At 43.8% G+C, this 17,985-nt stretch overlaps 1 protein-coding gene and 1 pseudogene across 1 annotated transcript in view; both read right to left on the bottom strand.

Moving 5' to 3' along the window:
• Nucleotides 1-397: 397 nt before the first annotated feature.
• LOC128413996 (Krueppel-like factor 1) lies at nucleotides 398-2,651 on the bottom strand (annotated as a pseudogene).
• A 2,946-nt stretch (nucleotides 2,652-5,597) lies between these two features.
• The window catches only part of PAPSS2 (3'-phosphoadenosine 5'-phosphosulfate synthase 2), a 45,172-nt gene continuing 32,784 nt past the window's right edge, over nucleotides 5,598-17,985 (bottom strand). Inside the window, exons 9-13 of the mRNA XM_053387403.1 lie at nucleotides 16,851-17,056; nucleotides 12,610-12,745; nucleotides 11,178-11,446; nucleotides 9,782-10,011; nucleotides 5,598-8,871 (exon numbers count right to left, since the gene is read on the bottom strand). Of these exons, the coding sequence (XP_053243378.1) occupies nucleotides 8,730-8,871; nucleotides 9,782-10,011; nucleotides 11,178-11,446; nucleotides 12,610-12,745; nucleotides 16,851-17,056 (983 nt within the window). The 3' untranslated portion in view covers nucleotides 5,598-8,729. The remainder of the gene's footprint in view (nucleotides 8,872-9,781; nucleotides 10,012-11,177; nucleotides 11,447-12,609; nucleotides 12,746-16,850; nucleotides 17,057-17,985) is intronic.

The following is a 17,985-nucleotide window of genomic DNA, read 5'->3' as shown; positions in this document are numbered from 1 at the left end:
GAATTGTTATCTGTATGGTCCCAACCCCCAAATCCAAAAAAAAAATGTTGTGACAAATGAGACTGGCCTTGGCTGTGTTTAAATGGATGACGAAGCAATAAGCTTGATGATGATTGTAGCAAAACATTTGCAACTGTGCTTTTTTTTCCTGTGTGCTGCTGCAGCAAAAACATTTTCCACATGGTTTTTAGGATCAAGCAAAAGTACACGTATTAATGGTGAAATGTAAATGAGGGGGAAAGAAATAAAACTCTTATCTGGCCTCCTTTCGAAGTCCAGCTCTGTCTTTGTGTTCCATTTCATTTCCCAAGAAGATTCTTCCGTTAGGGTGGTATGCCCCCCCCCCAAGTAAGAGGCAAACTGCACACAAATGTAATGTTCATCTTTTTTTTTTTTTTTCAGCCAATTAATTTTAATAAAGAAAGCTGTAGGCTTTTGCCCCTGGATGGTACTATTACTCCACTTTCCCTTTATATAGTTAGAGAACCCGCAGGACGCAGTTGCCTTGGGGTGCCCACATCCCTTGGACGCCAACTCAACATATGTGAGCAAGCCGTAGCTACAGGAACATTCTGGGGGGACTGAAGACATTGGTCTGCATGGATGACGACTGGGTCAGAAAAGCAAAATACAGGGAGAAGATTCTATTCCCCATGAGCAAGGAACAAGCAATGTTCCCATAAACCAGAACAAGCAATGGTATGATGGGAACTTTAGCCAAACAACGTCTGAAGGGCCACAAAATGCTCACCTCTGAGATAGATGAGTTGTTACCCCAATCATTCTGCAATGGCTTGGCTTTATTTCATAGAAATTAATACATATATAGAACAGTGGCAGACTTGATCCAGTTAGAGCCTGGATCAGCACAGAGAGCAGCTGCACCAGAACTCGCTAGTGCAGCCAATCCCAGCCATGTCTTTAATTGCCACACCATTGAGATGGCCATAGTTTAGGGGGAAGTGGCCTAACTGGCCAGATTAAGACCCTTGCCAGGCCTAATTAGTTCCCTACCACAGATGCAGAACACAGCACTTGCAAAGGACAAGGGGCTACAAGGAGAGAAAGGCTTACACCTGCAGTTACCCAATGACCCACCCCTACCACCCTCTTCTTCAAGACCTCCTGTTGACCCAGAATGTCCACTGCAGTCCAGGGTTTGGGCATCAGTTACACGTGTTTCTTCACATGGAGGGAGAGGTGATCCGAACGGGAGAAAGTGCGCAGGCAGACCTGACACTTGAATGGGCGTTGCCCAGTGTGCTTACGATAATGGCGAGTCAGCTCATCAGAGCGGGCAAATTTCCAAGCACACCCTTCATACAGGCATGGGTATGGCTTCTCACCTGTGTGAGTGCGAAGATGGGCCTTGAGATGGGAGCTCTTGGTGTAAGTTTTCCCACAGTTGGGATAATTGCAGATGTGGCTGGCGGGCTGCTTACGGGATGAAGCCTTGTGTCCTTTCTTAGGCTTGTCTGCGGCTTCCTTGGCAGGCAAGGGAGGCGTCAGGGTGCTGTAAAGGGAAGATGTAGTAGACACAGCTGCATCTGTCTGGTAAAGCTGGAATGTGGCTTGGTAGTGGCCAGGGTAGTTAGGGAAACTGCTGCTCAGCAGACTGCAGTGTGGCAGCTGGGATTGCGCCGGTGGAAGCTGACTGTGAGATCCATGTTTGCTCTGCAAAGAAGGACCTGGGTGTACATAGGTCAGCTGGTAGTACTGCCCATGAACTCTCTGCTTTGGCTCTCCATGGTGTTGTACGGTGGGAGCAAAAGCCCCAAAATCTGCCTGGGCAAGGAAGTGCTGCAGATGATCACTGGACAATGCTAGGCTCTTGGATCCATCACATTCTGGGCGTAGCCGTGATGGGCAGGAGGAACATAATTCACAGAGCTATCTCCTGGTTGGAGTTTGGTGTCAAACCCTGGTGCCCAAGGAGCATCAGGCACCCCTCTGTTGGTTTTGGGTAGCCTGCCTCTCATCCCCTCCTCAGTGGTTACTGGCAGGCAGGCAGTGGACACTGCAGGTTGTTCCTCTTGGCCAACCCAAGTAGCACTAGCAGTGGCTGGCTCCGAGGCAGAGAAGTTTCTCATGAGGAAGTCAACATCCCAGTAGGCTTCATATTCTTGCTTCATCTGCTGAACCCCCTCAGGCTGGGGCACATCTAAGAGCCCCCGAGATGAATGGGCTAAGGAATCCTCCTGTTTCCACCACTGTGTCTAGAACCAATAGGTGAAAATTGCAGGTAGGCAGAAACTTCCCAACAGTAAGAAAAGCAGCACAGACTGCCTCAGGAGATGGTTGGACTCTCCTTCACTGGAGGTATATAAACAGAGGCAGGATAGAAACCTTGACTGGGGAACCATTTGGAGCATATTGTTTCCAATGTGCCTTCTAGATCCAGGATTCTATGACTGGATAAGTTCAGATTGTACATCCTGCAAGTGGTTGAACCCAGCTGAGGATATTACAGTATCCACAAATGCCATGACCTGCAAGTAACAAACCAACTTGAAGACAAGAACGCAAAAATTCAGAGGTTTGGTCCAGGAGCGCACCTTTCTTCTCATTCACCTAAACCCTACAGCTTCTCCTCTTTCTCCAAAAATAAAAACTTTCTATTCTAATAACCCTTTCCCCTTCTTAATTCCTCCTCTCATTTGATGTAATGTTCATCTTGTAAAAGAAGCTGTGGGTGGCCTTGGGTGGAGATGGGGGATAGAGGTCTACCCCTTTCTGTCTGTGTTGCTGTGAGCTCTGCTCCAGATCCCCCTGCTTGAGTTGCTGCTGTTAGTGTGTTCAGGATTACAGTCTTCAGCCTGCATGTTTCCCCTACCATTGCAAAGGTGTAAAGTTCGTTGAGCATAATAAGATTTTGCAGTGCAGCTTTATTCAGTAGTAAGCTTTTCCCTCAGTGACTAGCAAGACTAGAGCAGCACCTGGTTTAGCACGGCTCTCTCCCTGCTGCCATTATAATCCAAATTAGGAAGTCCCATACCTTTTATAAAAAGAAAGTTGCATTGGAGTGATGGCAAGCAGAATGTTGATGGATTTGAGTTAATGACGTTTTGAATTAAGTTTGCCTCCTTGAATGCCCGAGCATAATTTGTACGACCCTTGTAAAAGTTGTAATGTTAGCCTCCCCAAAGCCCTTTGCTTGTCTTTTCAAAATTCAGGAGAATTATTGGTTTCCTTTTGCAACTTATTTCTGACCCTTTATTTAAGCTCATAGTGTTTCATTCAGGCTGGAGGACTGTCTCTTGTTCTGAGTGTTACACTGTGAAATTCGTAAGCAAACTGGAATGGATTGACAGGAGGGCAACAAAGATGGTCAGCTGCCTGGAAAGCGAGTCTGATAAGGAAAGGCTGAAGGAACTGCGTGTGGTTTTCCCAGAGAGGACTAAGGGAGACTATGATGGCATTCTTAAAAATACTTGAAGGGCTGTCTCATAAAAGAGGCTTTGTTTCTGCTACTAGAGGGGGCAGAGTAGATCTAATGGACTTAAGGTTCAGGAGGGTAGCTTTCAATTGACCATTAAGTTCTCCTATCCGTAAACTCAGTTCAACAATGGACCAGTTGTCTAAAGGGATGGTTGAAGTCTGCCTCACTAGAGGGCTTTAAGGTGCATCTGGACAGCCATCTCTTGGGAGATGTTCTAAACCAGCTTTTCTCAGCCTGGTCTCTCAGATGGTGTTGGGACCAACTCCCATCAACCCCAGCCAGTGTGACTAATGGCTGAGGACGATGGCAGTTGTAGTCCAAAGAACGTGGAGGGCACCAAGTTGGGTGAGGCTGCTCTAAACTGGACTTTCCAGCTCCAGCAAGAAGTTGACAAGATTCCTCCAACTCTAATCTTACCTGTATTTATGGCCCGACACAGCAGTTTTGCCTGGGTGCATATTAATTACATGCAAATGCTATTTAAATCCTGCTTTCAGAGTGCAGGATCTAATATCAGTTCCTCTGGATGGAGACCAAAAGCATAATATATGTTCTTGTGCCAGTAAATGCTGTTCTTATCAGCCCTGCCTTGTGATTTCTGGAATCTCAATGAACCTGAGTGTTCTAGGGCTTGCCAGGCAGCTGCCACACCCTGCTGCCTGTGCACAAGCAATGCCAGCAGGAAGGAATTTGGGGTCTTGTGTGTTGTTGAGAAATCAGGTCACCTTGAGTGGCACTCCTCTTTTAACACGCTCTATACTAGAGTTTCCTGTACACTCTCTGTCCTAAAGGAAGGCTGGAGTCAGTATCATTGTTCCGAATATACCTTGTTTCATTCTAACACTGCTGCTGAGTGTATCGCAAGATCCGGACACCCTAGAAAGGGAGATATGTTTGCATAAACTTGTTTGAGCACAATCTTCAATTTAGCCCCCATTTTCTCCCTCATGGTAGTAAGTGCCAGATGGTACTAAGGCCAGATGCCTGAGTAAAGTTCACAAACATACCTACTTCTGGTCTCAGACATCCCTTGTAAAGAAATCTGTGGTATTACAGAGCTCTAGAGCTTAAAACACTTAACCTTGTCCAAAAGGTGCTTGTTGTCCTTCAAGTGAGCAGTTAAATCTCCAAAGTGTGTACATGGAAAAATTAATTCCACTCCCCCCCCTCCTAATCTCATTTTTCATTAAAGAGGAACTCTTTTTTCTCCCTTAAAAGAATTATTTAAGCCACTAGAGGTCTTGGACCATTTCATGCTGATTTGCTGTGTGACTTTTACAAATGCAAGGCACAAGAGCAGGACTCAGGTTAGCACATCTCCCCTCACCGTATGTCAAAAGCCTAATGCCTGGATTGGACTTTTACGTACATCCTTCCATGCATCTATGCCTCACCCACCTGTGGTGGATGACGGAGCATAGGGACTGGACATAGCTGCATGCGTGTTTCAAGCCCAGTCCCTTCTGCACATTCTTGGGCTGCCCAAGCACAACCTGTCATGTGCAAACTGGTTGTTTGAATGTGAGGCAAGTGGGGAATAAGTGGAGAAGAGCTGGGTTTGTAGAACATGTAACCCAATTTCAGTGCAGAGCCCTCCCTACCTGAAGCTCCAGTCTCATTCCATATAGCCATCTTCCCCCTTCAAACCAGGTTAAAACCAGGTTACTTCATTCCAGTGATAGTGTTGCCATAACGAAGCAGCAGGGGAAAATCAGCTGCCAGAGATTTCTGTCTCGCCTTTGGGTTTTTTCCTCAGCTCTCTCTCTGCTTCTGCTCAGTACTTCTGAGACACTTCCATGGAATCATCTTACTGACTCTCCTTTTGATTTAAAATACTTAACATCATGCTTTTTAGCAAAAGCTTGCCATGTGATTGCTTCCTATTCTGTTCTCGGCCTTCACTCTGCACACCCGATTTGTTCCTGTCTCCATCTTGCCTTCCTAGTAACAGCACATAGCTGCCTATGTAAATGAAGCTTCACTTTCTTCCAAGTTGGACCCTGACAACATTCTGCCACTGGCAACTTCACACTGAGCATGACACAGTGCCACACAGAACATTCCATGACATCACAGCATCTTAGCCAATGGCTTTTGGGGTTGCAGACAGTAGGCAGCAGGCTTTGGCCTTCGATAAATAAGAAATGTCAGGAAATAGTTAAACATAGAAATATTTATTGATATTAAAAGCAAATTCTAGTAGTAGAATACGAAATTCAGAAGACATTTTAATCAAGATATATATATATCAGTTAAGGCATACATTCCAGTCTCGTGTCTGTAATAAATATGCTATAAAATATTACAGAATATTCTTCTTTTAACTATTTAAAAGGAGTAGTACCCCATATATATTTGAACTGATGGCAATGGATATAGTAGTATAAGGTTAAAAAGAAAAGAAATATATAAACACTATTTAAAATATCAATTAAATTATAAAATGGCAAGATCGTTTCTATCTTCAAGGTCCCTTCCAGAGGGCTTGGATACAAAAGGCACTCTTGTTAATATACATTAGCTGATTTTCAATCTCTAGTTAATTCATTGCAGTTTGCTGCAGATCCCATGCAGCCTGTTGTACAGCAAAAACAGCTGATTCTCTCTGCCCAGTGGCTGCATTTGTTTCACACAAGTTGTAAGAACACATGGGCTGTATCTGACCAAGTCATCCCATCAGCCCAAGGACTTCTGCTTGCACAACGGAACTTCCCCTTCCTCTTCCTGAATGCTGCCGCACCCCCAACCACAAATCTGTTCTGGAGTTTTGGAGGAACCACCAGAACAGATCTGGGATGCACAGGGGGAGGAGGAATTCCAGTGCACAAGCAAAAGTCCTTGCGCCAACAGAACAACTTTTGGATGCAGCCCTACTATACTTTTAGGGTTTTTGTCATGAGGATTCCAAAACTTTAAAAGCTGGAACCGTTAAAAGGCATTCTCAAATACGATTTTGAGACGGTAAAGATGCGTTTGTTGCATGATTGCTACAGGAAATAAGAACATCATTTCACAATCTTTAGAAACCTTATTATTTCATTCCTAGATAAGACAGATGGAGAGGCAGATCCTTTTTTTAAGTTTGCAATTTGTATTGACTTAAACACTTGGCCAAAGTTTGGGCGCAATCCGGTCCATTCCCTGGCCTAGGGCCTCTGTTGGGCCAGCTCAGCTCTCAACATGTTGGGAGGAAAACTTATCAGAAGAAGAGCAGGAAGGGAGGGAGTCCCACATATGCAATCTGCTCACATGGGAGAAGGGTTTGGTCCCCATGTATTGTCATTAACCTGTTATATTCTTAACTTTTACAGCAACTTTACATACACAAGTACTGCCTGTTTCTGTGCTCTGTCCCTTGTACGACTGAATAACATTCAGATCAGGTGGATTTGGTGAAATTGACTTCAATGGGTTTGTGTTATCTTAAATCCAACTACTACTACCACCAGCATTTTGTGAATTCTGCAGATAAGCTGTCCTCTTCTCCAAGACAAATAGATGGGACTCTCTCTGCTAAATCTATGGTTCCTCTTCTAAATCTATGGATGCTTTTCATGACCAAAACACATGCTACGGTTCCAGAATCTGTAAATTGAATGTAAAACCTACGTGGGCTACAAAATACATTTCTCTTTGTATTCCATATGAACAATGTTCACATGTGGAAGAAATTAAGGCAGCAATCCTATACTCACCCGAGAGTAAGCGGCATTAAACTTAATGAGACTTCTGAGTTAGCATGCATAGGAATGCACTGTTAAAAAAGGCATTTTTAGCAGACTAGGGAACTATTTAGTTACTATTCTGAAAGAATAAGGTGGACTGATACCAGTGTGCTAGCTCTTGTGCCTAACTCAGTGTTGGGCTTCAAGTGCCTTTTTTATTTTAACTACAGCAGTTAAGATTGAAGAGAAGGAATATATCCTGCTTTCTCCCCCCCTCTATGCTAAAGTCTCATAATAAATTTAATATGCAGTCACAATCGACTGAAGCACTGGCACAAACAACCACTGCTTTTGTAAGCTTATTAATATTTGTATAACAAATCGTGTTTGCACTCGAATGCCTAGATCACATTTCGGAAGAACCTTAGATTAACCAGAAACCTCAATGAGGTTTAGTACAACTATTGCTAAATTGTGAGAATATGACTAGCAGCTGGAATTCCCATACAGCCCCAGGGATGGCTGATCTGTTCTGCATTATGGAACCATCTTTGCCAATACAACATCCAGTCTGCATTCATGAAGGCTAGGGATTCACTTAAAAAGCTTGGATTCAATAAAAGTTCCAGGCTGTTCCAAAGAGCTTCACATATTGAATGTGGCAGACAAACCTCAGCAATGGATTCATGGTATCAACTTCAGACCACAACACCCTAGTTCCCTCACGGCACCTGCAATGTTTACCGTCCAATGTGTAAAAATCTAGGAGTTCAAAAGTAGAACAATGATCAAACCTGCGACGTTGGATTTATCAGTATCATGCTCTAACCAACTGAGCTGTACAGCGAATTTTCTGCCTCAGGTGCCAAAATAACTAGACTGGCTTTGGATACTATGCACTTTGAACTGGAAGGCAGGGCACTGTTTGCTGTTCTGCCTCAAACAACAAAGTGCTCTGAGCTGGCCCTGCAGCCCCTGCTAAGTGTTAAATCAACTTCCCAGGACTCTCCAAATTGCTTGCAACAGTTTGAAAATTGATTTGAGATGGGAGAAATCTGATGTGGACTTATGAGGGTTTCTGCAGATGAATCAGGATGCTGGTGTTTATTAATAATCACCATAATTTAAAAAACAATGTCGCATCAACCCGCTAAAAGGGATATGAAAGGCCATGCCAAAGTTAGGCAGAAGGTAAACTTCTCATTTAGTGCTGCTCAGGAGGAGGAGGAGCAAAAGTCCTACTTAATTGCATTGAGCAAGCTGGGAATGAATTAAAAGCAACAAAGAAGAACAGATAAATAACTCCAATTTTTTTCAGCTGCATAATTCTGCACAGTTCAGACAACCTCTTTCGAAAGGCTGTGATAAATCAATATATGGCTTTGGACTCCCATAATCTTTCTCTTTATTTATATATATATATATATATATGTACAATAAAATCTCTTCTATGGCTTTCCTTTGAAATTAAGAGGAAATGTCCTAATAACTTCAGAGGGGGGAAAGCTGGGAAGAAAATGCCCACAAACAGCAGAAAATTTCAAAGTAGAAGATGTAGAACAGCATATAAATCAATTGAAAGAGCCCATCTTTAAAAACCAAGACGCACTTGGATAAAAGCAAAATTAATTATTTTTCCCCAGTGACATGTAGTACTCAGTTAGCACTTTCCAAGCTTTTGGCGCCATGAATCCTTCAGGGGGGTTTTCGCCTTCACGAGCCAGCTTCCTCATGCGTGTGCCAGAAATGAAGTCAAATTCATTGTGCCTAGTAAGCAAAAAAAGTTATCCATGAAAACATTACAAATACAGTTCTACCTTGGTTTTCGAACAGCTTAGTTCTCGAACATTTTGGCTCCCGAACACCACAACCCCGGAAATGAGTGTTCCGGTTTGCGAACTATTTTTGGAAGCCCAACATCCGACGGGGCTTCTGTGGCTTCCGATGGGCTGCAGGAGCTTCCTGCAGCCAATCAGAAGCCATGCTTTGGTTTCTGAATGTTTTGGAAGTCGAAGAGACTTCCGGAAAGGATTCTGTTCGACTTCCAAGGTATGACTGTAGAAAGAATAAAATACCAGCAGCAACGCACAGAAGTTGCAAATTTTCTGTTCATCTTAATGAACATACAAATGAGATGAATATGGTTGCAATGGTCTCTCCAACAATCCTAGAACTGAAACCCAGATTTCAAGATTGCGCTTCACAATATCACGCAGGAGAAAATCAAGCCCATGAACCAGAACATAATGTTTGCCGTGCTATTTCTCTATGGGCACTTATCAACTCGGCAGGTCTTTTTGTAAACTCTGATTTTGTGATTTTCCAAAATGAATCTTGGACAGGGCTAGCTGCCACGCAGCTACAGGCAGTTATATTTCAACATCCTGGCTAATCCAAAACCCAGAAACAGATTTTTCAAACATTTTCGCATGCTGCAAAATGAGCCTCCCCACAGTTTTGAGCAATATGAATTAACAACATATACTTTTTTCATCTGTGAGGCTTCAATTGCCTTTCAACATACCTCGTGCCATTTCATTTGAAGTCTCATCATAGTTCATGTGGAGGAGAATGTGGAAAAGAACCGTTTCTGATGCACATGGGCACATAGGCCTAGGTAAGCCATTACAAAACCACTAAGCCTCTGCTACAGGTGGTCATTTACCGTGTCACTTACCTGTCTGGATCATAGAAGACCATCGCCTTTTGTACTATGCTGTATGCTGCTACTCGGAAGGGAATGATTTCCACAGAGTTCAGTCCTGGAGCCATGCTAAGCACCTTCCCACCTTGTGTGGGTTCGTACAGATCTTTCTTGGTCTCTGGGTGAGGCATACCAGCTGGATCTCGGCCCACAATGTAGAAATTGGCTCCAGCAATCATCCGAGCCCGACAGTGCCACTGGACCTGAGGAAGTGCCACAGGATTAGAGTTTGACGGATGGATGGATGGATTGAATTTGGCTGAAAAAACTTTGAGGGATCACAAAATGGTAGACTTGGAAGTCCACAACTCCCTGCAATGCAGGAATCTCAGCTAAAGCATCCATGACAGATGGCCATTCAACCTCTGCTTAAAAGCTTCCAAGGGGGTTGGATGAAAACCCATAACAAATTCATGGTCCTCCCTCAACTTTCAGCAGCCATTCCATCACACTATAGGAGAGGAGAAAAGGCAGGCTACAGGACTTCTCCCTCGGCTTTGCTGGAAGATCAGCAATTTTACTCCCCTCTCCATCTCCCCCCAGCTCCATATGCTCACCACAAAATCCCTGTAACTAAGAATTAATGCCTGAACTTGATTTTGCCTGCTCCCTCCCAATCCCTCTTTTGTGTTGCATCTATAGTGAGCCTGGGGATGGGGTGGTGCTGTGGGTTAAACCACAGAGCCTAGGACTTGCTGATTAGACGGTGGCAGTTTGAATCCCCGCCATAGAGTGACCTCCCATTGCTTAGTCCCTGCTCCTGCCAACCTAGCAGTTCAAAAGCACGTCAAAGTGCAAGTAGATAAATAGATACCGCTCTGGCAGGAAGGTAAACGGCGTTTCCGTGCGCTGCTCAGGTTTGCCAGAAGCGGCTTAGTCATGCTGGCCACATGACCCAGAAGCTGTACACTGGCTTCCTCGGCCAATAAAGCGAGATGAGTGCCACAACCCCAGAGTCGTCCACGACTGGACCTAATGGTCAGGGCTCCCTTTACCTTTACCTTTATAGTGAGCTTGAGGGCTGTGACTGTCTTCTCACTGATATTTGTAAGCCCTTTTGAGCTTACAATGGTTTTGCACCAGTTTGCAATGTTTATCTCCAAAGAATCCTGTAAATAATAGTTTAGGCGAAAATCCTATACACATTTACTTGAGAATAAGCCCCACTGAACTAAGTATGCACAGGATTGTTCTGTTAGGGCATTGGATTGTTCTGTTAGGGCATTGGTCATGTTCTGTTGGAGATTTGTAGTCCCCATCACTGCAGCTACAATTCCCAGGGAATTCCCAAGACTTAAGAGAAATAATTTAAAAGGAAACGAATCCCACTGTAGGGAGAAGCAAAGGAGGACAGCAAAACGATGCATACCTCTGTTGGTCCAGCATACAACATTGGAGAAGGGAAAATGGCCACAATGGTGGACTTTGGATCCAGCACGTGCTCCTCCAGCACTGCAGCATGCTGCTTCATGCGCCACTCGAGGGGCACATCATCATCCTTGGTCCATCCCCCGAGAGGGTGCAAGAGCAGCACAGGATGCTTATAGCCCCTCTCAAGGAGGCGCCGTTTGGTATCCTGCATCAGCAGGGCATGTCCGTTGTGCACAGGGTTGCGCAGCTGGAAAGCAAACACCGCATCTGAAACATAAGAAGTGGGAAATGCAGATGGTGGTGATTTCCTGCTTGGCAGGGGGTTGGACTCGATGGCCCTTGTGGTCTCTTCCAACTCTATGATTCTATGATTCAGATGTGAAAGGATCCAGGACATGCAAAACTGCACCATGATGTTAAGCAGTGAAAAGTAGATGATATGGACCTACATTAAACGCAGCAGCTTTTAATATTTACAGGCTTAATAATAATATAAAACATACACACAGAGATCCCTAAACCAGGGTCGTTATAAAGTAGGGGTGGGGAACCTTCCACATTGGATGTTGCTGGACTGTAATTCCCATCATCCCTGACCGCTGGTGGGGGCCAATGGAAGCTGGAGTCTAGTGACTTCTGTAGGGCCACTGGTTCCCCATCCCTGTTAATAAAGCCAACATCAGCATTGGAATTCTAGCATGAATATCATTCACTCCTGGGAGGCCTTTGACTTTCTATAGTAGGAAACTAATTTTTTCTCTCCAAGGCACGATCCAAAGAACATAACTTTTCGTTCTCTCCCCACCTTCCATGAAAGAGAGAATCACATTGTTTTCATTTCTAAACATTTTATGGTCTGCCTCATTTTCAACATCTCTTGACTTCCACAACAACAAAAATCCTAATAAAAGAACAATAAAGCCGTCACAGAGACACTTCCAAATCTGCACATCAGAAACAATCATCCTAATAAGAAAATTAAGCATCCTAAATCAAAACCTCTCTCCAACATTGCTCTCCAACAGAGCTGCTCAACGCCAGCTATGCGCTCAGGAAAACTCCTGTTTTACTGCCTTTTTGAGGCTTTGAAAATGCTGCTGTCCCATCATTTGGAAGGACAGGACAGCCACCACTGTGTTAGTCTCAGTGGACTATAGAGCAGGGTCAAACCATCTGCTTCTGCCTGGAGGGTGGGAATAGATGAAGGCAGGAATTGGTGCCTGCATGGTGCAAATCTTTTTAACAATTTACCTTAGTGGGGGACGCCACTTGGGCTCAACATCAGGCAACATAATGTCTTGGATCAGTGTGGTTTATATATGTTCCTTAACACTTGCAGGGCATCTAGTTCCAGAGTGTTGGAACCACCAGGGAGAAGGCCCTGCTCCCTGCCACATGGTATAAGCAATGTTGCAAATGCAAACACTTACCAGCATTCATTTCTGCGAACTTCTGTCTCAGCTCCAAGGGAGTCAAGCGGTATTGGTCCAGCCCATCATTCCACTTAATTCTCTCTAATACAAGGAGGTCTCCACCAGCCAACCAGTCTCCACTTTCCATCACCATCTATCAAAGGACACCACAGTTAATTAAGGCAAAATGATACTTATAATGGAACTGTGGGGTTACAGCTGCTAGCCATGGTAAAATGAAGGAGGGACCTTATCAAAGAGGTTTTGTGGTGCTGACTGCTTAAAAAGCAGAAATGTAGCAGGAGTGGCAGGCAAACTGTGGCTTCCAGGCAGTTCAAGAAAGTTCAAGATAATTTGAAGCAGAGAATGACAACTTTCGCTTCTCCTCTCCCAGTTACATGTTTAGAAAAACATTGCTTGAAAATTCTGATATGATGGCCATATTGCCATATACTTAGATCTTGGAACTTTGCCTATTTACAGTATAAATTGTCTACTGTTGCTAGCTTCCGATTCATAAACTTGATTTTGCAATGAGTTCAGAAAGACTTTCCAGGAACTAGGTTGGAAGGAGTGACATGTGGAGCCCTGAGCATGCCAGGGAGGGCAGATTCTGTTCTCACTGGTGCATTCTAATCTGTCCCCGCCCCCCATGCACTGCCATCCTTTCAATTTTTCAATTTTCAGGCAGTGCTTAGGTGAGAGTTGCAAAGGCTCAGGCTTAGCTGGAAGGCACAAGCCTTCAGCAACCCCAGCAGCCATTCAGTTTATTAGTTCCATCAAACCTTTATTGCATTAGCATACAGCCATAGCAAGATAAGACAAAAATGCTAGAGAGAAGCAACCTGATAAAACAAAATTCAAACGATATTACTGGCATTGTGACATTTAAATTACCCTAAAACAATAATATAAAAATTTAGTTGCCAGCGCCAGGAATCTAAAATGCAGATGTATATAAAACATATAATGGCCCCAAAATAGGCTCGGCACATTTGGTTAAAAAGGTAATACAAAGAATTAAAACAGGTCCAGGTCTGGGACACACTACCCAGTCAGTGTAGCCCTAAGTTTCAAAGCCTGCACTATAAAGATTGCCACCCCACGTGAAATTTGGGGATTTGCGTCCACAAGAAGGAATTTCAAACAGTCTTCCTTAGATGTGATGGTGGGCGGGATCAAGAGGAGGAGCTTAGTTCTTATTAGCTCATAAATAGGGCAGTAGAAAAAGAAGTGTATGAAGTCCTCTACTTCATTCATTGTGCATAGACATAGACGCTGAGTAATGGGGGTCTTAAAGTAAATCCCCTGCAAGAAGGCCGTGGGTATAGAATGGAAACGGGCCATGGTAAACGCTCTTCTCAAATTGGGCTCCGTCAGGTCTATCAAGTAGTTGGCAAGTGATCTTACCACTTTCACTTTAGGGAGCCACTTGGAGAGGCGAGCTGTGGCGGACTGTGCCCGGTCCATGGCCTCATCTCTTGTAAGAATCCAGGCCCGGATATTATGATGGTCCCAAGATGACAGCGTGTCAAGATCTGGGAGGGAGTAGCGTGCCGTGATAATCTCCATGGCCTTGGACCATTTGTTGTTATAAGCACAAGTTAAAAAGGCTTGCCTGGCTAGTAGGGAGCCTGGGGCTTTGATTAATTTACAATAAAAACTAATTATTCTAATGTGGGCTCTCGCAACAATAGAGGGGAGGCCCAGTTCTGTTCTTAACTGTACAGCAACCGAGCCCCTGGGGAGGCCCAGTAACTTTCGTGCAAAAGAGTTTTGTAGAATCTCGAGCCGTTGTAGTGTTTTTAAATTCCACCCCCAGATTTCAACCCCATACAGTAACATCGGGAGGACTTTGCTGATAAATGCTTTTCTGATTGGAGGAACCAACTGGCCGCCTTTTGCATAGAAGAATTTCTCCAAGGCTTTGATGGTTCTACGGGCAGCCAGGATGGTCATATTTAGGTGAGCTGACCAACTAAGCCCATGCTGAAAAGTGATGCCCAAATACTTGAATGCTGAACAATATTCAATAGAGTGGCCCTCAAAATTCCAGAATGGCTTCCGAGTTTTCGTGCCAAAAGTAAGAATTTTGGTTTTGGCGAAATTGATTTTGAGGGAGTTGGTATCACAATATGTCATGAGTCCTCTGAGCATGTCGTTTAAGCCCTGCTTGGTTAAAGACAGTATCACCATGTCGTCCGCATAGAGTAATATGGGGATCTTGCGCTGTTGTAAAGAGGGGGCAGATTGGTTTAGGGCCTTCATGGTTGTAACGATGTCATTAATGTAGAAATTAAATAGAAAAGGGGCCAAGAGGCAGCCCTGTTTGACCCCTTTATTCAGAGGGAAAGAATCAGAAAGAGCTCCCAGAGGGCCAAATTTTACTCTGGCCGATATGTCATTATGAGTTTCCATAAGAAGGTGGAGGAGTCTCTTATCTATGTTGGTGTAACTAAGCTTCTGCCATAGCCTATCTCTAGGGATGGAGTCAAAAGCGGAGGTCAGGTCCACAAAAGCCGCGTGTAGTTTGCAGTTGAACCTGTTTAGGTATTTATCAATCAATGTAAATAGAACAAGACATTGGCCAGATGTACTATGACCTTTACGGAAGCCAGCCTGTTCCGGATGGAATAGCTTTGTTTCTTCTGCCCACTCGATTAATTTCTCTAACAAGAATCTAGAGTAAACCTTGTATGATATGTCCAGCAGGCTAATAGGTCGATAGTTACGCGGATCTTGTGGGTCCCTCTTTTTATGTATTGGGATGACTATGCTCTGTTTCCAGTTAGGTGGAATCTTAAGAGTAGCATTAATAGTGGTAAAGAGAGATGCTAAAATAGGGGCCCACCACGTCTGGTTCGATAAAAATACCTCAGGTGGTATCATATCCTCCCCCGGGGATTTATCCCCTGATAGCATGCTAATTAGTTGTAAACATCTCTCTGGGGAAACTGGTTCCCAGGTGGGCAAGGCAGATGCTGGAAGAGAAGAGACTACGTTTACTTCAGGATCTGGGGCGGAATACAGCTGAGCAAAGTGAGAGTGCCAACTGGCTGCTGTGATGTTATTAACGATGAATGAGTGGGGTCTTAAACCTGCATTAATTAAATTCCAGAATTTCTTGTCGTCACGGGTTTTAATGGCCACTGACAGGGCCGTCCAGCGTTCTTTCGCAAAGAGCAATTTCTTATGTTGAAGCAACTTCTTGTAGTATGAACGGAATTGGGCTAACTCCCTGATTTTGCTCTGGGAGCTGTCTGATTTCATATCAGACTGAAGAAATCTAAGCCAACTTCTGCACTGTTTGCATTCTTGGTCGAACCAAGTTTGATTCTTCCAGGTTAGAATCGCACGGGGAGGTTTCGTGAGTGAAGGAAGCAAGTAGGCTAGAATTTGCTGGAAAGTTGAGAAATGATTCACATTCGTTGTTAACAGCTGAGCTTTCAAGGCTAGGATCTCAGGGGAATTTAGGAGGACTTTTATGTCTCAGCAGCCATTCAAAAGGCCAGGGGGTGGGAGGTGGACTGGTGCAAAATAGCCATTGAGACTTCTGCATACTTCCTTCTTATGAAACTTGCTATCTTTAGCTCCTAATACAAAGATGTATTTATTTCAAACCTTGCCAACCTTCATTTTAAAGAAAAGAAAAACCTCAAGGCATTTAAAAACCCAGTATTAATAGCCACAGTAAACAACAACAACCATGTGTTGTATTCAACGTAGCGTTAAGCATATTGTTCTGTCAGCACAGGCATTTCTCACTGTGCAACGGAATGATCTCACCCTCTCCTAAACCCCCTAAATCTGTTCTGGGGGTTCCACTAATTCTCCAGAGCACAACTGGAAATGATGTAAGTGGCACGTGGGGGGACAACCCATTACACTAGCGCAAATCCTTGCACTAGCACCATAATTTAGTTGAAAAGCGCCCAGTGTAATTACAAATGCGACTGTATCACCTTTCTCACCTGCCCCAAAATAGATATGTTGTGAGCAATTTAAAAACATAGCAAGTGGCTACTGAAACCCCAAAGTTTTTCCTGATAAGTGAGTGAGCTTTTACATTGCCGTTGGAGGAGGGTATGCAACCGCACCTCTTGAAAGAGTCCTGGGGCCACTCCCGAGGAGGCCCTAATTCTTGCTGGAGAATTTATATTTTCTATTGAAGTGATGCAGAGCTATCAACCTAAATAGGTAGACAGGTTTCTCATATTCATCGCCACAGAAATAGAGGAACTTATTCTGTGATCACTTGCCTTTACATGCGGGTGCTTTGCACATGTGGTTCCCCAAACACGTGCGCAACGTTCTTCTTTCCTGTGCTCAAAAAATTCTGGATTTTGCAGTATGGCCACCCTCCGCCCATTGTACTCCAGTGTAAACGCATTGCATCCTTCCAGGCGTTTCTTGTCTTCCGCAGTTATTGGTAGTACAATTGGAATGGTCAGGTTAATAACGCCATCTGTTGAAAGAAATTTTATTTCAATTAACTTTATATATATATATATAAAAGTACATCAGGGATGGATCCACAGATGTTGCTGGGCTCCAGCTCCAGCCAGCATGGCCAATAGCCACTGATGATCAGAGCTGTGGCTCAACAAGATGGGGCAGGGCACACAGATATGTGAAAAGGATGGTTAAGTTGCTCATCTGGAAGCACTGAAACGAGAAGGTCCTTTGGCGATTTACTTGCTTATTTATTTATTTAATCAATCAATCAATTAATCTATACATCATGCTTTAATGTTAAAACAAAACACCCAGGGAAGCTTACAACATAAAACTTTAAAAGAAAAGAAAAGAAAAGAAAAGAAAAGGGTGGGACCCCCAGGATAAAAACAGCAGCAATTAAAAACAGATCCAGCATAAATTGATGTGTAAAAGAGAAAAACTTGTCCCCATCCAATTTCTCCATGCTGAGACACCTCCCAATCAGCTGCCCCACTTCACAGTCTAACAACCATATTTTGAACTAACTGTAGTTTCCAAACAGTCTTCAAAGACAGCTGCACCTTTAACATATTGCAGTAGTCTAATCTGTAGGTTAGCAGAGAATGGATCACTTTGCTAAGGTTGTCTCTGTCCAGGAGCTGTCACAGTTGACAGACCCAATGGTGAATGTATTTGTTTTATAAATGAACCTTTTGGTGTTTCTGCTCCAAGGGCAATACCCTTCAAAATGCAATAAAAAACCATTTGCAATAATTAAAGCATCGGAGCAATGAAAAACATTTTACATTAAATCTGTGATTAAAACCAGGTTAAATAACACCAAAGCACGGGGAGTCACAAGAGAGTACACTGGATGGCATAACCTCATACTTTGGACTTAACTTGAACTGACTTGAAAGGTTGGACACCAAATGAGTTACTAAATAAAAAGTTTAT

This window comes from Podarcis raffonei, chromosome 5 (assembly GCF_027172205.1).
Source record: "Podarcis raffonei isolate rPodRaf1 chromosome 5, rPodRaf1.pri, whole genome shotgun sequence".
Taxonomy (NCBI): domain Eukaryota; kingdom Metazoa; phylum Chordata; class Lepidosauria; order Squamata; family Lacertidae; genus Podarcis; species Podarcis raffonei.
This window is presented reverse-complemented; position numbering and strand designations above follow the sequence as displayed.